Below are 20,694 nucleotides of genomic sequence, written 5' to 3'. Positions count from 1 at the left end.
ATCTATGCATGAACATGAACTGCACTTACTTGAGATATGGAGCCTGTCCCTAGCTGACTTCCCTGATGGCTAATCCCTAGCCACCTTGAACTCAAAGTTAACCTTCCTGAAATTTGGACCTTTGTGCCGATGACTGCTTTCCTGTAAATATAGATACACTGAAAAATCTGTAACCTAGATTAGTTTAACAATTGTACACGAACGGTATACAATACCGACAAGTTGAAAAAGTTAGACACGTGCAACATCTGGGTATCTTTATTGTAGGATTTGTATTGATAAAGCCACCGGTTGGCAAAACGTCTACAATAAAGATACCCAGATGTTGCAAGTGTCTAAATTTTTCAACTTGTCAGTATTGTATACCATTCATGTACAAACTTGTCAGACACTGCAACATCATGGAATCCTGGTTCAGAGGACATCCACATTACCGCTTCACAGCTGCTACTACTACTTCGACTACTACTACTGCGACACTTATGCAGCATATGGGAATCTTTATTCAGGAAACGTTTCGCCACACAGTGGCTTCATCAGTCCAATACAAAGAGGAAGGCGTAAGGAGAGGAGGAGTATGAGGTAATCAGTCCCTCAGCCTGGAGTCGATGTGTTCAGTCCATCAATCTACAAGATTGATGGGGGAAGACCAACTTGTAGAAAAAAAAAAAAAAAAATGTGGAAAAAGAGGATAAATAAATATACAAGGTATGATGTAGCACGTAATGAAAGTAGTTTGTTAGATTATGTATTGGTGGATAAAAGGTTGATGGGTAGGCTCCAGGATGTACATGTTTATAGAGGGGCAACTGATATATCGGATCATTATTTAGTTGTAGCTACAGTTAGAGTAAGAGGTAGATGGGAAAAGAGGAAGGTGGCAACAACAAGTAAGAGGGAGGTGAAAGTGTATAAACTAAGGGAGGAGGAAGTTCGGGCGAGATATAAGCGACTATTGGCAGAAAGATGGGCTAGTGCAAAGATGAGTAGTGGGGGGGGGGGGTTGAAGAGGGTTGGAATAGTTTTAAAAATGCAGTATTAGAATGTGGGGCAGAAGTTTGTGGTTATAGGAGGGTGGGGGCAGGAGGGAAGAGGAGTGATTGGTGGAATGATGAAGTAAAGGGTGTGATAAAAGAGAAAAAGGTAGCTTATGAGAGGCTTTTACAAAGCAGAAGTGTTATAAGAAGAGCAGAGTATATGGAGAGTAAAAGAAAGGTGAAGAGAGTGGTGAGTGCAAAAGGAGAGCAGATGATAGGGTGGGAGAGGCACTGTCAAGAAATTTTAATGAAAATAAGAAAAAATTTTGGAGTTAAACAAGTTAAGAAAGCCTAGGGAAAGTATGGATTTGTCAGTTAAAAACAGAGTAGGGGAATTAGTAGATGGGGAAAGGGAGGTATTAGGTAGATGGCGAGAATATTTTGAGGAACTTTTAAATGTTGAGGAAGAAAGGGAGGTGGTAATTTCATGCACTGGCCAGGGAGGCATACCATCTTTTAGGAGTGAAGAAGAACAGAATGTAAGTGGTGGAGGTACGCGAGGCATTACATAGAATGAAAGGGGGTAAAGCAGCTGGAACTGATGGGATCATGACAGAAATGTTAAAAGCAGGGGGGTATATAGTGTTGGAGTGGTTGGTACTTTTGTTTAATAAATGTGTGAAAGAGGGGAAGGTACCTAGGGATTGGCAGAGAGCATGTATAGTCCCTTTATATAAAGGGAAAGGGGACAAAAGAGATTGTAAAAATTATAGAGGAATAAGTTTACTGAGTATACCAGGAAAAGTATACAGTAGGGTTATAATTGAAAGAATTAGAGAAGACAGAATAAGAACATAAGAAAGGAGGAACACTGCAGGAGGCCTGCTGGCCCATACTAGGCAGGTCCTTTACAATTCATCCCACTAACAAAACATTTGCCCACCCAATTTTCAATGCCCCCCAAGAAATAAGCTCTGATGTGAAAGTCCCACTCAAATCCAACCCCTCCCACTCATGTACTTATCCAACCTAGATTTGAAACTACCCAAAGTCCCAGCCTCAATAACCCAACTAGGTAGACTGTTCCACTCATCAACTACCCTATTTCCAAACCAATACTTTCCTATGTCCTTTCTAAATCTAAACTTATCTAATTTAAATCCATTACTGCGGGTTCTCTCTTGGAGAGACATCCTCAAGACCTTATTAATATCCCCTTTATTAATACCTATCTTCCACTTATACACTTCGATCAGGTCTCCCCTCATTCTTCGTCTAACAAGTGAATGTAACTTAAGAGTCTTCAATCTTTCTTCATAAGGAAGATTTCTAATGCTATGTATTAACTTAGTCATCCTACGCTGAATGTTTTCTAACGAATTTATGTCCATTTTGTAATATGGAGACCAGAACTGAGCTGCATAATCTAGGTGAGGCCTTACTAATGATGTATAAAGCTGCAGTATGACCTCTGGACTTCTGTTGCTTACACTTCTTGATATAAATCCCAGTAATCTATTTGCCTTATTACGTACGCTTAGGCATTGCTGTCTTGGTTTAAGGTTGCTGCTCACCATAACCCCCAAGTCCTTTCCGCAATCTGTATGGCTAAGTTCTACATCATTTAACTTATAAGTACTAGGGTTATGGGCACTCCCAAGCTTCAGAACCTTGCATTTATCTACATTGAACTGCATCTGCCACTTTTCTGACCAAGAATAGAGTTTGCTTAAATCCTCCTGAAGTTCCATAACATCTACGTTTGAATCAATTATCCTACCTATCTTTGTGTCATCGGCGAATTTGCTCATATCACTAGTAATTCCCTCATCAAGATCATTGATATATATTATAAACAACAACGGGCCCAAGACTGATCCCTGTGGAACGCCACTTGTCACAGATCCCCACTCGGACTTAACCCCATTTATGGACACACTCTGCTTCCTGTCAGTTAGCCATGACTCGATCCACGAGAGCACTTTTCCCCCAATGCCATGAGCTGCCACTTTCTTTAACAGTCTATGGTGCGGAACTCTATCAAAAGCCTTACTAAAATCTAAGTAAATAATATCAAATTCTTTATTGTGGTCAACAGCCTCAAAAGCTTTACTGAAGAAAGTTAATAAATTAGTTAGACAAGACCGGCCTCTTGTGAATCCATGCTGAGTATCATTAATCAAGCTATGCTTATCGAGATGGCTTCTTATAATCTCAGCTATAATTGACTCTAGTAATTTGCCTACAATTGAGGTCAGGCTTATTGGGCGGTAATTTGACGGTAAAGACTTGTCCCCTGTTTTAAAAATAGGAATTACATTAGCCATCTTCCACATATCAGACACTACACCTGTTTGAAGAGATAAATTAAAAATATTAGTTATCAGACACTACACCTGTTTGAAGAGATAAATTAAAAATATTAGTTAATGGTTCACAGAGCTCCATTTTGCATTCCTTAAGAACCCTTGAAAAAACCTCATCAGGACCCGGCGACTTATTTTGCTTCAGTCTGTCTATCTGCTTAACAACCATCTCACTAGTGACTGTGATGTTACATAATTTATCTTCTTCAAGCCCACTGTAAAAATTAATTACTGGAATATTGTTAGTGTCTTGAATGTAGGATTGCGGATGAGCAGGGAGGTTTCAGAGTGGGTAGGGGATGTGTAGATCAAGTGTTTACATTGAAGCATATATGTGAACAGTATTTAGATAAAGGTAGGGAAGTTTTTATTGCATTTATGGATTTAGAAAAGGCATATGATAGAGTGGATAGAGGAGCAATGTGGCAGATGTTGCAAGTATATGGAATAGGTGGTAAGTTACTAAATGCTGTAAAGAGTTTTTATGAGGATAGTGAGGCTCAGGTTAGGGTGTGTAGAAGAGAGGGAAAATACTTCCCAGTAAAAGTAGGTCTTAGACAGGGATGTGTAATGTCACCATGGTTGTTTAATATATTTATAGATGGGGTTGAAAAAGAAGTAAATGCTAGGGTGTTCGGGAGAGGGGTGGGGTTAAATTATGGGGAATCAAATTAAAAATGGGAATTGACACAGTTACCTTTTGCTGATGATACTGTGCTTATGAGAGATTCTAAAGAAAAATTGCAAAGGCTAGTGGATGAGTTTGAGAATGTGTGTAAAGGTAGAAAGTTGAAAGTGAACATAGAAAAGAGTAAGGTGATGAGGGTATCAAATGATTTAGATAAAGAAAAATTGGATATCAAATTGGGGAGGAGGAGTATGGAAGAAGTGAATGTTTTCAGATACTTGGGAGTTGACGTGTCAGTGGATGGATTTATGAAGGATGAGGTTAATCATAGAATTGATGAGGGAAAAAAGGTGAGTGGTGCGTTGAGGTATATTTTTTTTTATTATTATCACACTGGCCGATTCCCACCAAGGCAGGGTGGCCCGAAAAAGAAAAACTTTCACCATCATTCACTCCATCACTGTCTTGCCAGAAGGGTGCTTTACACTACAGTTTTTAAACTGCAACATTAACACCCCTCCTTCAGAGTGCAGGCACTGTACTTCCCATCTCCAGGACTCAAGTCCGGCCTGCCGGTTTCCCTGAACCCCTTCATAAATGTTACTTTGCTCACACTCCAACAGCACGTCAAGTATTAAAAACCATTTGTCTCCATTCACTCCTATCAAACACGCTCATGCATACCTGCTGGAAGTCCAAGCCCCTCGCACACAAAACCTCCTTTACCCCCTCTCTCCAACCTTTCCTAGGCCGACCCCTACCCCGCCTTCCTTCCACTACAGACTGATACACTCTTGAAGTCATTCTGTTTCGCTCCATTCTCTCTACATGTCCGAACCACCTCAACAACCCTTCCTCAGCCCTCTGGACAACAGTTTTGGTAATCCCGCACCTCCTCCTAACTTCCAAACTACGAATTCTCTGCATTATATTCACACCACACATTGCCCTCAGACATGACATCTCCACTGCCTCCAGCCTTCTCCTCGCTGCAACATTCATCACCCATGCTTCACACCCATATAAGAGCGTTGGTAAAACTATACTCTCATACATTCCCCTCTTTGCCTCCAAGGACAAAGTTCTTTGTCTCCACAGACTCCTAAGTGCACCACTCACTCTTTTTCCCTCATCAATTCTATGATTCACCTCATCTTTCATAGACCCATCCGCTGACACGTCCTCTCCCAAATATCTGAATACATTCACCTCCTCCATACTCTCTCCCTCCAATCTGATACTCAATCTTTCATCACCTAATCTTTTTGTTATCCTCATAACCTTACTCTTTCCTGTATTCACCTTTAATTTTCTTCTTTTGCACACCCTACCAAATTCATCCACCAATCTCTGCAACTTCTCTTCAGAATCTCCCAAGAGCACAGTGTCATCAGCAAAGAGCAGCTGTGACAACTCCCACTTTGTGTGTGATTCTTTATCTTTTAACTCCACGCCTCTTGTCAAGACCCTCGCATTTACTTCTCTTACAACCCCATCTATAAATATATTAACCACGGTGACATCACACATCCTTGTCTAAGGCCTACTTTTACTGGGAAATAATTTCCCTCTTTCCTACATACTCTAACTTGAGCCTCACTATCCTCGTAAAAACTCTTCACTGCTTTCAGTAGCCTACCTCCTACACCATACACTTGCAACATCTGCCACATTGCCCCCCTATCCACCCTGTCATACGCCTTTTCCAAATCCATAAATGCCACAAAGACCTCTTTAGCCTTATCTAAATACTGTTCACTTATATGTTTCACTGTAAACACCTGGTCCACACACCCCCTACCTTTCCTAAAGCCTCCTTGTTCATCTGCTATCCTATTCTCCGTCTTACTCTTAATTCTTTCAATAATAACTCTACCATACACTTTACCAGGTATACTCAGCAGACTTATCCCCCTATAATTTTTGCACTCTCTTTTATCCCCTTTGCCTTTATACAAAGGAACTATGCATGCTCTCTGCCAATCCCTAGGTACCTTACCCTCTTCCATACATTTATTAACCCTTTGAGGGTTTTCGTCGTACTAGTACGTCTTACGCGTAGGGGTTTTTGACGTACTAGTACGCATAAATTCTAGCAGCCTCAAATCTCGCGCGAAAAGGCTGATAGGCCTAGGTGTGAGAGAATGGGTCTGCGTGGTCAGTGTGCGCGGTAGAAAAAAAATCTGGGACCCAGTGGTGCATTGTGGGAATGCCCTCTTAGTAAACAATGTCCACCATGCCTCGCGGTAAGAAGGTCCTCACTCCTCGGCGAATTGGGACACTTTTGTTCCCCAGTGACAGTTCTAATAGTGATGGAAGTGCCAGTGAAGATGAGTTTCGTGGTTTTAGTGAGGTTTTGACCGAAACTAATGACCATAATATCGGTAATAGTGAAGAAAACCCAGACGACCCTCAGCCTTCCACCTCTGGTGCTGGGCCCTCGTGTTCACGTTCAGTTGTTCCAGAACCCAAGAGGAAACTTCTATTTTCCCAAATCCCAGACTCAGATGAGAGCATGGGTGATGATAGTGATAGTGAATATGAACTACAAGCTCTTCAAACTAGTTCCAGTAGTGATAGTGAAGTGCAATATTCCCCAGTGAAGCGTCAGTATATACGACGATATATGCGCTCTGGAAGTGTGCCATATGCTATTCCAAGGGGAAGGAGTGTATCTCGGAGTACATCCCGTGGCTGTACAACAGGAACAGACAGTGAAAATGACGAAGATACTGTTGCAATTGGGATGGAAAATGTGCGTGGTGGTAGTGGTGCCGGCGGTGAGGCACCAGCAGTGGGCCATGCTGCCACCCACGCTGCCACCCACGCCGCTGCCTCAGCTGATCTAGAACAAAGGCCACCATCCCCCACTCCCCCACCACACCAGCCTCCACAACCACAACCTCCACAACCACAACCTCCACAACCACAACCACCTGTCATTGTCCAGTACCCACCAGCAGACCGCACCTGGGATTGGCAGGAAGCTGTCAATTTTGTTCCAAATCCCCACCAGTTTGATGGCAGCCAAAGTGGAATACGGCCATCTTGTGCACTTGGGAACAATGCCACTGAACTGGAATGTTTCGAGTTATTCTTTGACGAACCACTGATGAAAAGTATTGTCATGGAAAGCAACACATACTACGAGTACACCATGGCAAACACAATACTTTCACCAAAATCACGTCTACACCAATGGAAGGAGGCAACTGTGGCTGAGCTGTATCTTTTCTTTGCCACAATAATGCTTATGCCACATGTGTATAAGCACAAAGTGAAATCATACTGGTCAACAGACCCCCTGATTGCAACACCAGGTTTCAGTGATATAATGCCAGTGAATCGATTTGTGCTAATGTTACGTATGCTTCACTTCTCAGATAAAACCAGGCCTGACAGAACTGACAGGTTATATAAGATTAGGAATGTGTTTGTGTATCTGAAACAGAAATTCAGTACTCATTTTTATCCCTTCAGGAAGCTTGTAATTGACGAGTCTTTGATTCTGTTCAAAGGAAGACTCTCTTTCAAGCAGTACATACCAAGCAAGAGGAAACGCTTTGGTATAAAGTTGTTTGTGCTTTGTGATTGTTACAGTGGTCTGGTATTGGATATTATTGTGTACACTGGAAGTTATACATTGCAAAATACCAGGAAGTTATTGGGCATCTCAGGTGATGTGGTTCGAACAATGATAGAACCATACCTTGGTAAGGGGCATATATTATATACAGATAACTGGTACACAAGCCCCTCACTCAGTGATTTTTTGCGAGTGAACATGACAGATGTGTGTGGCACAGTGCGTGCAAATCGAAAACATATGCCCAGGTTTGATGCTGGCACTCGCAGAGGTGAGGTGCAGGCGTTTGCTGCCAATGACATCATGGCATTTCGGTGGCATGACAAACGAGATGTCACACTGTTGTCATCAATTCACCCTAATGAAATGGCAGACAGTGGCAGGCAGCATAGAGAGAGAAATGAACCCATTCTAAAACCTGCAGCTGTGATTGATTACACCTTCAACATGCGTTCAGTGGACAAATGTGACATGCAGATTGGGTTTGCTGATTGTGTTCGCAAGAGTTATAAGTGGTACATCAAACTGTTTTTCCATCTTCTGGACATTTCCATGCTCAATGCTTATAATATGTATAAGATGAGCACCAGAAACAAACCACAGTACGGCGAATTCTGTTTGTCTGTCATCAGACAAATAGTATTCAAGTACCAAGGAAATGCACCTGCAATTGACCGCCCACCAAATTATCAACAACTACCTGCTCGTCTGAAGCATGGTGATCACTTCCTGGTAAAACTGCCTGCTACTGCTTTGAAGAAAAAGGCTCAGAAGAGGTGTTACGTCTGTTCACATACAAAAAAAAAAACGCCCACGACAACGCAGAGACACTCGTTTTATGTGTGAGGAGTGCAAAACTCCACTGTGCATGACACCATGTTTCAAAGAGTTCCACAGGCTGCAGAACTTCTAGAAACATGTCCTGTGACTGTATATGTGTACCCCTCAAGGAAGGTTCCTTGATGTTGGTGAGGGGCTCTTGATTTAGGGAATTGGATCTGTGCTCCAGTTCCCCGAATTAAGCCTGAATGCCTTCCACATCCCCTCCCCTAGGCGCTGTATAATCCTCCGGGTTTAGCGCTTCCCTCTTGATTATAATAATAATGTATATGTGTATATAAAATATAGAAAAATAGTAATAAACAACATTTCATATTGTTTGTTTGTGTAAATATTTTCTGTAAACAAAATAATGACAACAGTGTTTACGCCCTTATTGTGTAGTATTGAAAAAGAAATAACTTACAAAATACTGATCATGTTGGCCTCAGAGGCCATAAAAGTTACTCAGAAAAAGAAAAATTGAAAAAAAATTGAAAATAGTACATAAAAAAGTAAATAGAAAAATACCGGGTGACGGCAGTCGGCGATGTTACCATATGTTGTTCAATTTTGGGAAATTTCACACCTCCATATCTCGGTAAGTATTGACGCTAAAATTTTTTTGTTTAGCCTATAATGTTTAGAAAAAAATACTCTATTTTTTCATAAGAAAAAATAATTTTTTTTTTTTTGAAATTTGGCCGACCCTGAGAACGAGTTTCGGAGAGGGCCTGTCGACCCTCAAAGGGTTAAATAATTGCACCAACCACTCCAAAACTATATCCCCACCTGCTTTTAACATTTCTATCTTTATCCCATCAATCCCGGCTGCCTTACCCCCTTTCATTTTACCTACTGCCTCACGAACTTCCCCCACACTCACAACTGGCTCTTCCTCACTCCTACAAGATGTTATTCCTCCTTGCCCTATACACGAAATCACAGCTTCCCTATCTTCATCAACATTTAACAATTCCTCAAAATATTCCCTCCATCTTCCCAATACCTCTAACTCTCCATTTAATAACTCTCCTCTCCTATTTTTAACTGACAAATCCATTTGTTCTCTAGGCTTGAGGTATATGTGGAGTCAAAAAACGTTATCTATGGAGGCAAAGAAGGGAATGTATGAAAGTATAGTAGTACCAACACTCTTATATGGATGTGAAGCTTTGATTGGTAAATGCAGCAGCGAGGAGACGGCTGGAGGCAGTGGAGATGTCCTGTCTAAGGGCAATGTGTGGTGTAAATATTATGCAGAAAATTCGGAGTGTGGAAATTAGGAGAAGGTGTGGAGTTAATAAAAACATTAGTCAGAGGGCAAAAGAGGGGTTGTTGGGGTGGTTTGGTCATTTAGAGAGAATGGATCAAAGTAGAATGACATGGAAAGCATATAAATCTATAGGGGAAGGAAGGAGGGGTAGGGGTCGTCCTCGAAAGGGTTGGAGAGAGGGGGTAAAGGAGGTTTTGTGGGTAAGGGGCTTGGACTTCCAGCAAGCGTGCGTGAGCGTGTTAGATAGGAGTGAAGGGAGACGAATGGTACTTGGGACCTGACGATCTGTTGGAGTGTGAGCAGGGTAATATTTAGTGAAGGGATTCACGGAAACCGGTTATTTTCATATAGTCGGACTTGAGTCCTGGAAATGGGAAGTACAATGCCTGCACTTTAAAGGAGGGGTTTGGGATATTGGCAGTTTGGAGGGATATGTTGTGTATCTTTATATGTGTATGCTTCTAGACTGTTGTATTCTGAGCACCTCTGCAAAAACAGTGATAATGTGCGAGTGTGGTGAAAGTGTTGAATGATGATGAAAGTATTTTCTTTTTGGGGATTTTCTTTCTTTTTTGGGTCACCCTGCCTCGGTGGGAGACGGCCGACTTGTTGAAAAAAAAAAAAAAATTGTTATTTGCATCTCAATATTGATGGTTTCTGTGAAGATATGCAGTCCTTTACATGATTCACAGGAACATTGTGCTTGCCATTCATCATTTACATAAGTTTAAACACCATCCTTCGGGGCACTAATAGTTCCACAGCTCCAATGCTTACACTCCCATATGGTCTGAACACTAGTAGAGCACAGAGTATATTAATACACTGTTAATCACTCCAAATAAAGGGTAGATGGTGCAACCTCTCTTTTCTCCCTAGTTAGTGGCAAATTCCTTCAAAACAGGGTGAATAAAAACATATTGGGTAAGAAACAGCTAAGAACACTAAGAGTAAGAGTAGACACCCACCTTAGCTGGCTGCCACAATAAATCAGCAAGGATTGTGTAGAATTCTGCAGGTAACAGAGGAACTGAAAACATTGAACAACACTGACCGGTAGAGGTCTTCACCCACTGTGATGAAATACGTATATAAATTCTACTTACGGTACCTGCATCTTCTTCTCCAAGATCCGAAACAGCTTATGTTTAAGCAAAACATTGTACAATTAGAATTCATGTGTGTGTTTTACCACACTTAGCAGTGTTAAACATAAAAATGGCATTTGACATCTTATATTACTACTATATTCACAAAAATGCATTAAATCTGTAAGGATCATTTAGTATAACAGGGTAGAGTGAAGCTGTGAAAAAATGCACGAAGAGAATAACGAGCACACTTCATTCAGGTATCCTATCAGCTATATTGTATTTTTTTTTTTTTGACACACCTGCCTTCTTCCACTAAAGTAGGGTAATGCAAATAACAGGAAACACATTCAGCATCCCTCATTCATGTTGATACCACAGTTCAGATGCCCCTCCAAACTGCAATATCCTCACCCCTCCTTCAGAGTGCAGGCATTGTATCTCTCACCTCCAGGACTCAAGTCCTGGAATACAAATATCAAGTCTTTAACATTGTTAAACTCATTATCACTTTGTACACTTTGAGTCTACCAAGTCCTAAACATACTCTAAGCTAGTCTGTATTGTATGCCACGAAGCACTAAACCCAAGTGGGTCATTCAATGCAAGAAGCAAAGCTCTATCCTCAGTTGGCCAATTTGTGGTCTGGTATGTGACTGGTCAGACTACTGCTGAGTTTACTGTATGTAATGGAGCAAATAGTTAATGAAAACATGGATCAAATTTAGCTTGACAGAAAAAATGGAGACGTTCCTCATGATAAATTTACATAAATATTATCTTCAATAAATAATGAAATGTGAATGAACAGTGGCACTTTAGTTACATTTTATTACACTCTTGATATGCTTTATTAAAATTGTAATTTAAAAAGGTATCAAAAGTTAAAATATATAAACACACTTTCATAAACTTGTTTCTACATAAAAATTAAAATTTGATATAATTCTGCTAAAAAATTTATACGATTTATGAATACAGTACCAAACTGTACATTAAAATTTTCCACTGACTTTACAGTGTTAGCCTACATCTACTTTTGCACTTCAAACCTAGCAACTTCATTCTTTTCCTTTATTTGCAAGCATTTTAGAATCTCCAGTCCTATTGCACGTGCCATAGGTGGGGGCACTGCATTTCCAATCTGAAAAAAAAGAAAGAAAAAAAAAGAAGAAAAGATTTACTTCTCTTTATAGAACATGATCCTTCACAAATTATGCTAATTATAGCTACTAATTAATTCAAATATTCAAAAATATTTTCCATTTCCTGTACACCAAACATTATTTGTTGGAAAAAGTGAGAATAAAACAAAGTATCACAAAAACTATGTAGGTATCATTGCATTGCCAACATACCTGCCTATATTTATCCAAAATTGATCCATAGAAACGATATGTATCTGGGAAGCCTTGAGATCTTGCACATTCCCGTACACTTACTACCCTCGTTTGTTCTGGATGTAAGACACGTCCCTAAAGAATGCGAGAATAAATTTTATTATGAGCATTTTTTTTTACCCACCTAAAGAAGGCACCACAAGTCACAACTAAAGAAGCAACATAAGTAAAATAAAGCCAAACCACACTAGGCTACCTAGGCTAGGCTATGATAAAAAAAAATTTATAATAAAAATTTGGCTTATACACTAACTTGAAATATATGTGTATTCTACAACAACAAAAAAACAAAGCTATTAAATAAAGTGGCTCTTTTTCCCATCAAGATAGGCGACCCAAAGGAAAAAAAAAATCACCATCACTCATTCTTTCGATAAGTTCACAGATATCACATCACAAATGATCCTCTTAACTGTAATATTCTCATTCCTTACGGGTGCAGTCACTATACAGTATTTCCCACCTCTAGAACTTAGGTTTGACTAACCAGTTTTCCTGAATCTCTTCATAAATATTACCTTGCTCCCACTCCAACATGTCAAATTTAAACGAATAAATTAATTTACTGCAATGTAACATGTACACATATGCCTGCAGGCTACCGAAACCCCTCACAACTCAAAACCATAACAGCCTCCTTCCATCCTTTCCTAGATTATCATAATTGCGGTATATTAATGGGAAGCACTAATTCTGTAAGGATCGCAAAGCACCTAGGGATTAGGTATGATCAAGGAAGGGAAGGAGTAGTGCCAATCCCTGTGAACATGACTTGCACCAGTACCATTGCCTGAGACATCCTTTACAGTTTCCATACACTTCAGATTTATATTCTTTCTGCAATAAGTATATATGCTTTATACACTGATAGAAATGAATAAAGTGTAATGAACACTTGTTGATGCTTAGTAATAACCCATGTGGAGACAAACTGAGGAGATTAATTGATCTGTATATTTCGATCCCCTTCTGGGATCCTCTTCAGCAGTAGTGGATCCCAGAGGGGGGTTGAAATATAGACCAATTAATCTCCTGAGTTTGTCTCCATGTGGGTTATTACTGAGCATTGATAGAAATCTACATATTTCAACAACATAATCTATGGACATAAACTCGACAATGTTATTGAAAAATCAATTATTACATTGCTTACATAAATTCCAACTGCATCACAGCATGTACTATTGACATGCCCTGCATTTTCTTGCATTATCATAGAATTATAATTATATTCATGGCCATGAGAAGGACTTAACTCAAAGTCATACAACTCCTGGAAAATGTGAGGTAATGAGGAAAGAAAAAACTTCCATTCCTTGGATCAAGAGCACTTCACCAGAATCAAGGTACTCCTTTGAAGGGATAGCACTCTTAGCATCTCACTACCACTGTCATGTTTAATAATTATCCTAGGTATCCTTATAAGAATTCTTCCTCTGTAAGTCATGCATGTTATAGAGAGGCAACTTAAATGGTCATCTCTTGCCAAGACAGAGGTAACCCAAAGAAGAAGAAAAATTCACAACCATTCATTTTTTTTTTTCAACAAGTCGGCCGTCTCCCACCGAGGCAGGGTGACCCAAAAAGAAAGAAAATCCCCAAAAAGAAAATACTTTCATCATCATTCAACACATTCACCTCACTCACACATAATCACTGTTTTTGCAGAGGTGCTCAGAACACAACAGTTTAGAAGCATATACGTATAAAGATACACAACATATCCCTCCAAACTGCTAATATCCCAAGACCCCCTCCTTTAGAGTGCGGGCATTGTACTTCCCATTTCCAGGACTCAAGTCCGGCTATATAAAAATAACCGGTTTCCCTGAATCCCTTCACTAAATATTACCCTGCTCACATTCCAACAGATCGTCAGGTCCCAAATACCATTCGTCTTCATTCACTCCTATCGAACACGCTCATGCACACCTGCTGGAAGTCCAAGCCCCTCGCCCACAAAACCTCCCTTACCACTTCTTTCCAACCTTTTCAAAGACGACCCCTACCCCACCTTCCTTCTCCTACAGATTTAAATGCTCTCCATGTCATTCTACTTTGATCCATTCTCTCTAAATGACCAAACCACCTCAACAACCCCTCTTCAGCCCTCTGACTAATACTTTTATTAACTCCACACCTTCTCCTAATTTCCACACTCCGAATTTTCTGCATAATATTCACACCACACATTGCCCTTAGACAGGACATCTCCACTGCCTCCAACTGCCTCCTCGCTGCTGCATTCACAACCCAAGCTTCACACCCATATAAGAGTGTTAGTATTACTATACTTTCATACATTCCCTTCTTTGCCTCCATAGATAACGTTTTTGGACTCCACATATACCTCAACGCACCACTCACCTTTTTTCCTTCATCAATTCTATGATTAACCTCATCCTTCATAAATCCATCCGCCGACACTTCAACTCCCAAGTATCTGAAAACAATCACTTCTTCCATACTCCTCCACAATTTGATATCCAATTTTTCTTTATCTAAATCATTCGATACCCTCATCACCTTACTCTTTTCTATGTTCACTTTCAACTTTCTACCTTTACACACATTCCCAAACTCATCTACTAACCTTTGCAATTTTTCTTTAGAATCTTCCATAAGCACAGTATCATCAGCAAAAAGTAACTGTGTCAATTTCCATTTTGCATTTGATTCCCCATAATTTAATCCCACCCCTCTCCCGAACACCCTAGCATTTACTACTTTTACAACCCCATCTATAAACATATTAAACAACCATGGTGACATTACACATCCCTGTCTAGGACCTACTTTTACCAGGAAATAGTCTCCCTCTCTTCTACACACCCTAACCTGAGCCTCACTATCCTCATAAAAACTCTTTACAGCATTTAGTAACTTACCACCTATTCCATATACTTGCAACATCTGCCACATTGCTCCCCTATCCACTCTATCATATGCCTTTTCTAAATCCATAAATGCAATAAAAACTTCCCTACCTTTATCTAAATACTGTTCACATATATGCTTCAATGTAAACGCTTGATCTACACATCCCCTACCCACTCTGAAACCTCCTTGCTCATCCGCAATCCTACATTCTGTCTTACCTCTAATTCTTTCAATAATAACCCTACCGTACGCTTTTCCTGGTATACTCAATAAACTTATTCCTCTATAATTTTTACAATCTCTTTTGTCTCCCTTCCCTTTATATAAAGGGACTATACATGCTCTCTGTCAATCCCTAGGTACCTTCCCCTCTTTCATACATTTATTAAACAAAAGTACCAACCACTCCAACACTATATCCCCCCCTGCTTTTAACACTTCTGTCATGACCCCATCAGTTCCAGCTGCTTTACCCCCTTTCATTCTACGTAATGCCTCACGTACCTCCCCCACACTTACATTCTGCTCTTCTTCACTCCTAAAAGATGGTATACCTCCCTGGCAAGTGCATGAAATTACTGCCTACCTTTCTTCCTCAACATTTAAAATTCCTCAAAATATTCTTGCCATCTACCTAATACCTCCCTCTCCCCATCTACTAACTCCCCTACTCTGTTTTTAACTGACAAATCCATACGTTCCCTAATCTTTCTTAGCTTGTTTAACTCACTCCAAATTTTTTTTTTATTTTCAGTAAAATTTCTTGACAGTGCCTCTCCCACTCTATCATCTGCTCTCCTTTTGCACTCTCTCACCTCTCTCTTCACCTTTCTTTTACTCTCCATATACTCTGCTCTTCTTATTACACTTCTGCTTTGTAAAAACCTCTCATAAGCTAACTTTTTCTCTTTTATCACACCACCAATCACTTCTCTTTCCTCCTACCCCCACCCTTCTATAACCACAAACTTCTGCCCCACATTCTAATACTGCATTTTTAATACTCATCCAACCCTCTTCAACCTCCCCACTACTCATCTTTGCACTAGCCCACATTACTGTCTATAAAAAAAAAAAAATTGTATAAGCTTAAAATGAAAGTTACTGTATTAGCATTAGTCATGGCCAAAATATTGTGCATATTCATGACTGCAACAGTATTAGTACTACTGTACTCTTAATCAAATTATAATAAAAATAACATCCAACTTACACCGTATTTCCTAGCAATGTTTAGTTTATTTTTTTTACTACTATGAAGACAAAAAAATCTTAAAAATATTTGCATGCAATTTTTTCCTACTACTGGTGTTTCAACACTGTCCTATGGTATCAAAAGACTAAACTTGCAGTGGTAATCTTAAAGACATTCATCAGATGTGGAAAATGAAAAATATTATAATCTAGGGTAAGCACTAAGCCTATAAAGGTTACACAGCACCTGAAAAAGGAAACAAAATATATACCGCATTAAAAAGCTAATTTTTTTTTTTAACACGTAGGCCGTTTCCCACCGAGGCAGGGTGAACCAAAAAGAAAGAAAAAAATTTCATCATTCAACACTTTCACCATCAATCATACATAATCACTGTCTTTGCAGAGACGCTCAGATACGACAGCTTAGACGTCCCTTCAAACTGGCAATATCCCAAACCCCTCCTTTAAAGTGCAGGCATTGTACTTCCCATTTCCAGGACTCAAGTTCAGCTAACCGGTTTCCCCGAATCCCTTCACAAAATATTGCCCTGCTCACACTTCAACAGTCTGTCAGGTCCCAAAAATCATTTGTCTCCATTCACTCCTATCTAACATGCTCACGCATGCTTGCTGGAAGTCCAAGCCCCTTGCCCACAAAACCTCCTTTACCCCTCCCTACAATCTTTTTGGGGACGACCCCTACCCCTGCCTTCCCTCCATTACAGATTTATACACCCTACAAGTCATTCTATTTTGCTCCGTCCTTTCTAAATGACCAAACCACCTCAACAACCCCTCTTCAGCCCTCTGAATAATACTTTTAGTAACCCCACACCTCCTAATATCCATACTAAGAATTCTCTGCATAATAGTTACACCACATATTGCCTTTAGACATGACATCTCCAGTGCCTCCAGCCTCCTCCTTGCTGCAGTATTTACAACCCATGCTTCATGCCCATATAAGTGTGTTGGTATCATTATACTCATGTACATTTCCTTCTTTGCCTCTAAGTAAAATACAATGACAAAAAATGTTTTATTAGTTGCAATGATCCATGTATTTAACAGTGCCAGCTGTGTTACCTATAATCAATCAGAGAATGGGTACAGCTTGAACAGGCAAGTCCTGAACTTACAAGCCAATGCTCTAATACGATTCATCCAACTAGGTATATTTGTGGTTGGAGCATTGGCAGGACACGAGTTGCAGGACATGTCTTTAATGGGTTCCAGCTTCATTTGTTCCATGATTTGTTTGTAATCATGTTATTATGATTTCACAAGTCACGGAGCAAATATGCATTATGAGCACTGACATGAGTCATCAAAGATGTAAAGGGCCATCCAACTGCTCCACCCAGGTAAAACTTGCAAATTCTCAAAGAAAAACTGGTAATCCAAAAGAACAAAAAAATTTAATAATAATTTACCTGTTTTCCCATAGGCTCAGGGTTTGTGACTGTAGTGGAGAAAAATCCATCCCATTCAAGTCTGCCATAGAGGCCAGCCCAATGATTGTGACGATTGCCAGTGTGAGGTAGGCACCAGGGAATGAGTGTGTTGAACTGCTTATCCATAGGATCACATGCATTACCAGCAGCACAAGAGCAAACACCACGAAGTGCTCCAGTTGAAGATCTACCTTGTTTCTTGTCTGGATGAGTGTACTCCCTATACAATAGTAAAGATGAACACATCAGCAAGAGTTATTATATATAATAGACACACTTTAGTACACCAACCATTTCCCTGTCTTACAGTCATACAATAAATGGGGTCTGGTATTTAGTGCAAGATGATAACCACCTGATAACTACAGGTACTATGTTATTCTAAAGTGCATTTACTATGACTGGAAATATCACTTCAAACTTTGTTAAATAATCAAGACAGCATATTTCCTTCACTTTACAAGGGTTTGCTTTGTGCAAATTCACTATGTGATATCCTACTTTATTGGCAATTCTCTAAGTACTACACTCACTCGTATGTGTGATTTGGTTCAGTACACAAAGTACTGAAGATTCTTCTTATTTTTTTTATTAACACATTGGCCATCTCCCATCAAGGCAGGGAGGCCCGAAAAAGAAAAACTTTCATCATCATTCACTCCATCACTGTCTTGCCAGAGGTGTGCTTACACTATAGTTATAAAACTACAACATTCCCATCTCCAGGACTCAAGTCCGGCCTGCTGGTTTCCCTAACTCCTCTCATAAATGTTACTTTGCTCACACTCTAACAGCACATAAAGTCCTAAAAACCACTTGTCTCCATTTGCTCCTATTTAACATGTTCATGCATTCTTGTTGGAAGATTCTTATATGTAAGGTTAATGGCTTATGGCCTGATTAAGGTTTGTACAGCAGTCATGGACCTGGAATGCTTCTAGAGCATAAAACCGAGGCAATCTATCATTTTCTCATTGTGAATTTGATCATACTTCAAAACATATTTTATAGATCACTGAAATACTCATGGTTAGCTTAAATAATAATTTTTTTGTGCCCAAAGCCTACTTACAAATTATCTTTATTAGTTAATGCTACATACTTCAGAACAGCTCAAAGTAACTTGATGTAAATAGCTGGGTGGTGAATGCTGTAACGAGGAGAAGGCTGGAGGCAGTGGAGATGTCATGTCTGAGGGCAATGTGTAGTGTGAATATAATGCAGAGAATTCGTAGTTTGGAAATTAGGAGGAGGTGCAGGATTACCAAAACTATTACCCAGAGGGTTGAGGAGGGGTTGTTGAGGCAGTTCGGACATGTAGAGAGGGTGGAACAAAATAGAATGACTTCAAGAATGCATAAATCTGTAGTGGAGGGAAGGCAGGGTAGGTGTCTGCCTAGGAAAAGTTGGAGGGAGGGGGTACAGGAAGTACTGTGTGCAAGTAGCTTGGGCTTCCAGCAAGCATGCGTGAGCATATATGATTGGAGTGAATGGAGACAAATGGTTTTTAATACTTGACGTTCTGTTGGAATGTGAAAAAAGCAACATTTATGAAGGGATTCAGGGAAATTGGCAGGCCGGACTTGAGTCCTGGAGATGGGAATGTTGTAGTTTTATAACTGTAGTGTAAGCACACCTTTGGCAAGACAGTTATCGAGTGAATGAAGATGAAAGTTCTACTTTTTTGGGCCACCCTGCCTTGTTGGGAATCGGCCGATGTGTTAATAAAAAAAAATATTACTTACAGTTTCTTGGATTCTTTGCCATCTGGGAAACGAATAACAATATTAGGTAGGTCACGCCAGTCTGATCCAGGAGCAGTAGGGATGTGTCGTATACGTGCCTCAATCAATGGAGCCATTTCTTTACATATGTGGTCCCTCAATAATGGCTGATACTGTTTACCTCGGATCTTAAAATGAAAAGAAAATGAGAACAATTTGTTGAGCACTGACCATGATTTACACTTTATACAATTAACATTGATGATACACTTTTGTTAAACAGCAATGATGATATCTGATCAGTTGTCTAGTGAAACATGAAGCCAACATGACAAGGTGTCTTAAAAACACAAAATGCAATGAAATTCCATTTTCAATTACTATTTATTATTACACTGAATTTGAAGCACTAGAGCCATAGGATTCACATATAGCCTGGGGGGTAATCTGGTTTGATCCACAGGAAAAGGCAGCTCCAATTTCTTGACCAAGAACTCTTTACCAACATCCAAAGAAACTCCCTTGATGGGTACAGTAGTGAAAAAAAAAGACCATAAAACAGCCATTTTTTCTCTCTTCAGCTTAACCGAAGATATCATAATACTGACAATATGAAAAGACACATGTGCATACACTTAGCACATCTTTATTAGATATGTTTCGGTTCTGGAACCTTGATCATCTGCAGTGACCAACATCCAAGGACAAAAATGTATTCAATGGAGATGTTTCAAGTATAACATATGCACTTGTGTGTGATGCAGTTCAGATGGGCTTGTGAGGAAGGGGAACCAGTCGGCTGATACTGGATGAAGTTTCCTTTCCAATAAAATTCATAGAACATCCCTCACTAGTAGCTTCTATGAGTAGGAGTAATAAATTATTCAAAACCCCATCTAAATCACTTTTTGAAGCGCAGTTACCTAATGTGAACTCTGCAGACGCAGATTATGCAGTTCATGTATTATATAACCAGGTATGTCCACCTAATACATTCAAATTTATTAAAGGTTCAGTGGGAAGGAAGGTCGAGCCAGGAAGTATCTTACAATTAGCAGGGAAGCTAGAATCCTTCCTGGTGCCTCATCATCTAGCCCAGGTTTCTGAGAAAAGACATATCTTAATACCAGTGATAAATCTGACAAGTAAAGCATTAAGATTCAAGAATGGTAGAAGGTTAACATCAGCTGAGATTATCCCCAAAGACTTAATTTTTGAACCTGACTCAGTTAAGCTACCTGGCCGAGGTCAACAATGTGGTGCACCTGACCCCGTTAAGCTACCTGCCCGAGGTCA

At 39.9% G+C, this 20,694-nt stretch overlaps 1 protein-coding gene across 2 annotated transcripts in view; it reads right to left on the bottom strand.

Annotated features, from left to right (window-relative positions):
* Positions 1-11,559: 11,559 nt before the first annotated feature.
* LOC128705900 (DNA (cytosine-5)-methyltransferase PliMCI) overlaps positions 11,560-20,694 on the bottom strand; it is a 72,742-nt gene continuing 63,607 nt past the window's right edge. For both annotated transcript variants that reach the window (XM_070100516.1, XM_070100517.1), the window contains exons 21-24: positions 19,420-19,586; positions 17,654-17,894; positions 12,102-12,218; positions 11,560-11,887 (exon numbers count right to left, since the gene is read on the bottom strand). In XM_070100516.1, coding sequence (XP_069956617.1) covers positions 11,777-11,887; positions 12,102-12,218; positions 17,654-17,894; positions 19,420-19,586 — 636 coding nt within the window. In that variant the 3' untranslated portion in view covers positions 11,560-11,776. The remainder of the gene's footprint in view (positions 11,888-12,101; positions 12,219-17,653; positions 17,895-19,419; positions 19,587-20,694) is intronic.

This window comes from Cherax quadricarinatus, chromosome 73 (genome assembly GCF_038502225.1).
Source record: "Cherax quadricarinatus isolate ZL_2023a chromosome 73, ASM3850222v1, whole genome shotgun sequence".
Lineage (NCBI taxonomy): Eukaryota > Metazoa > Arthropoda > Malacostraca > Decapoda > Parastacidae > Cherax > Cherax quadricarinatus.
Note: the sequence above shows the minus strand (reverse complement) of the source record. Positions and strands in the feature narration are given on the sequence as shown.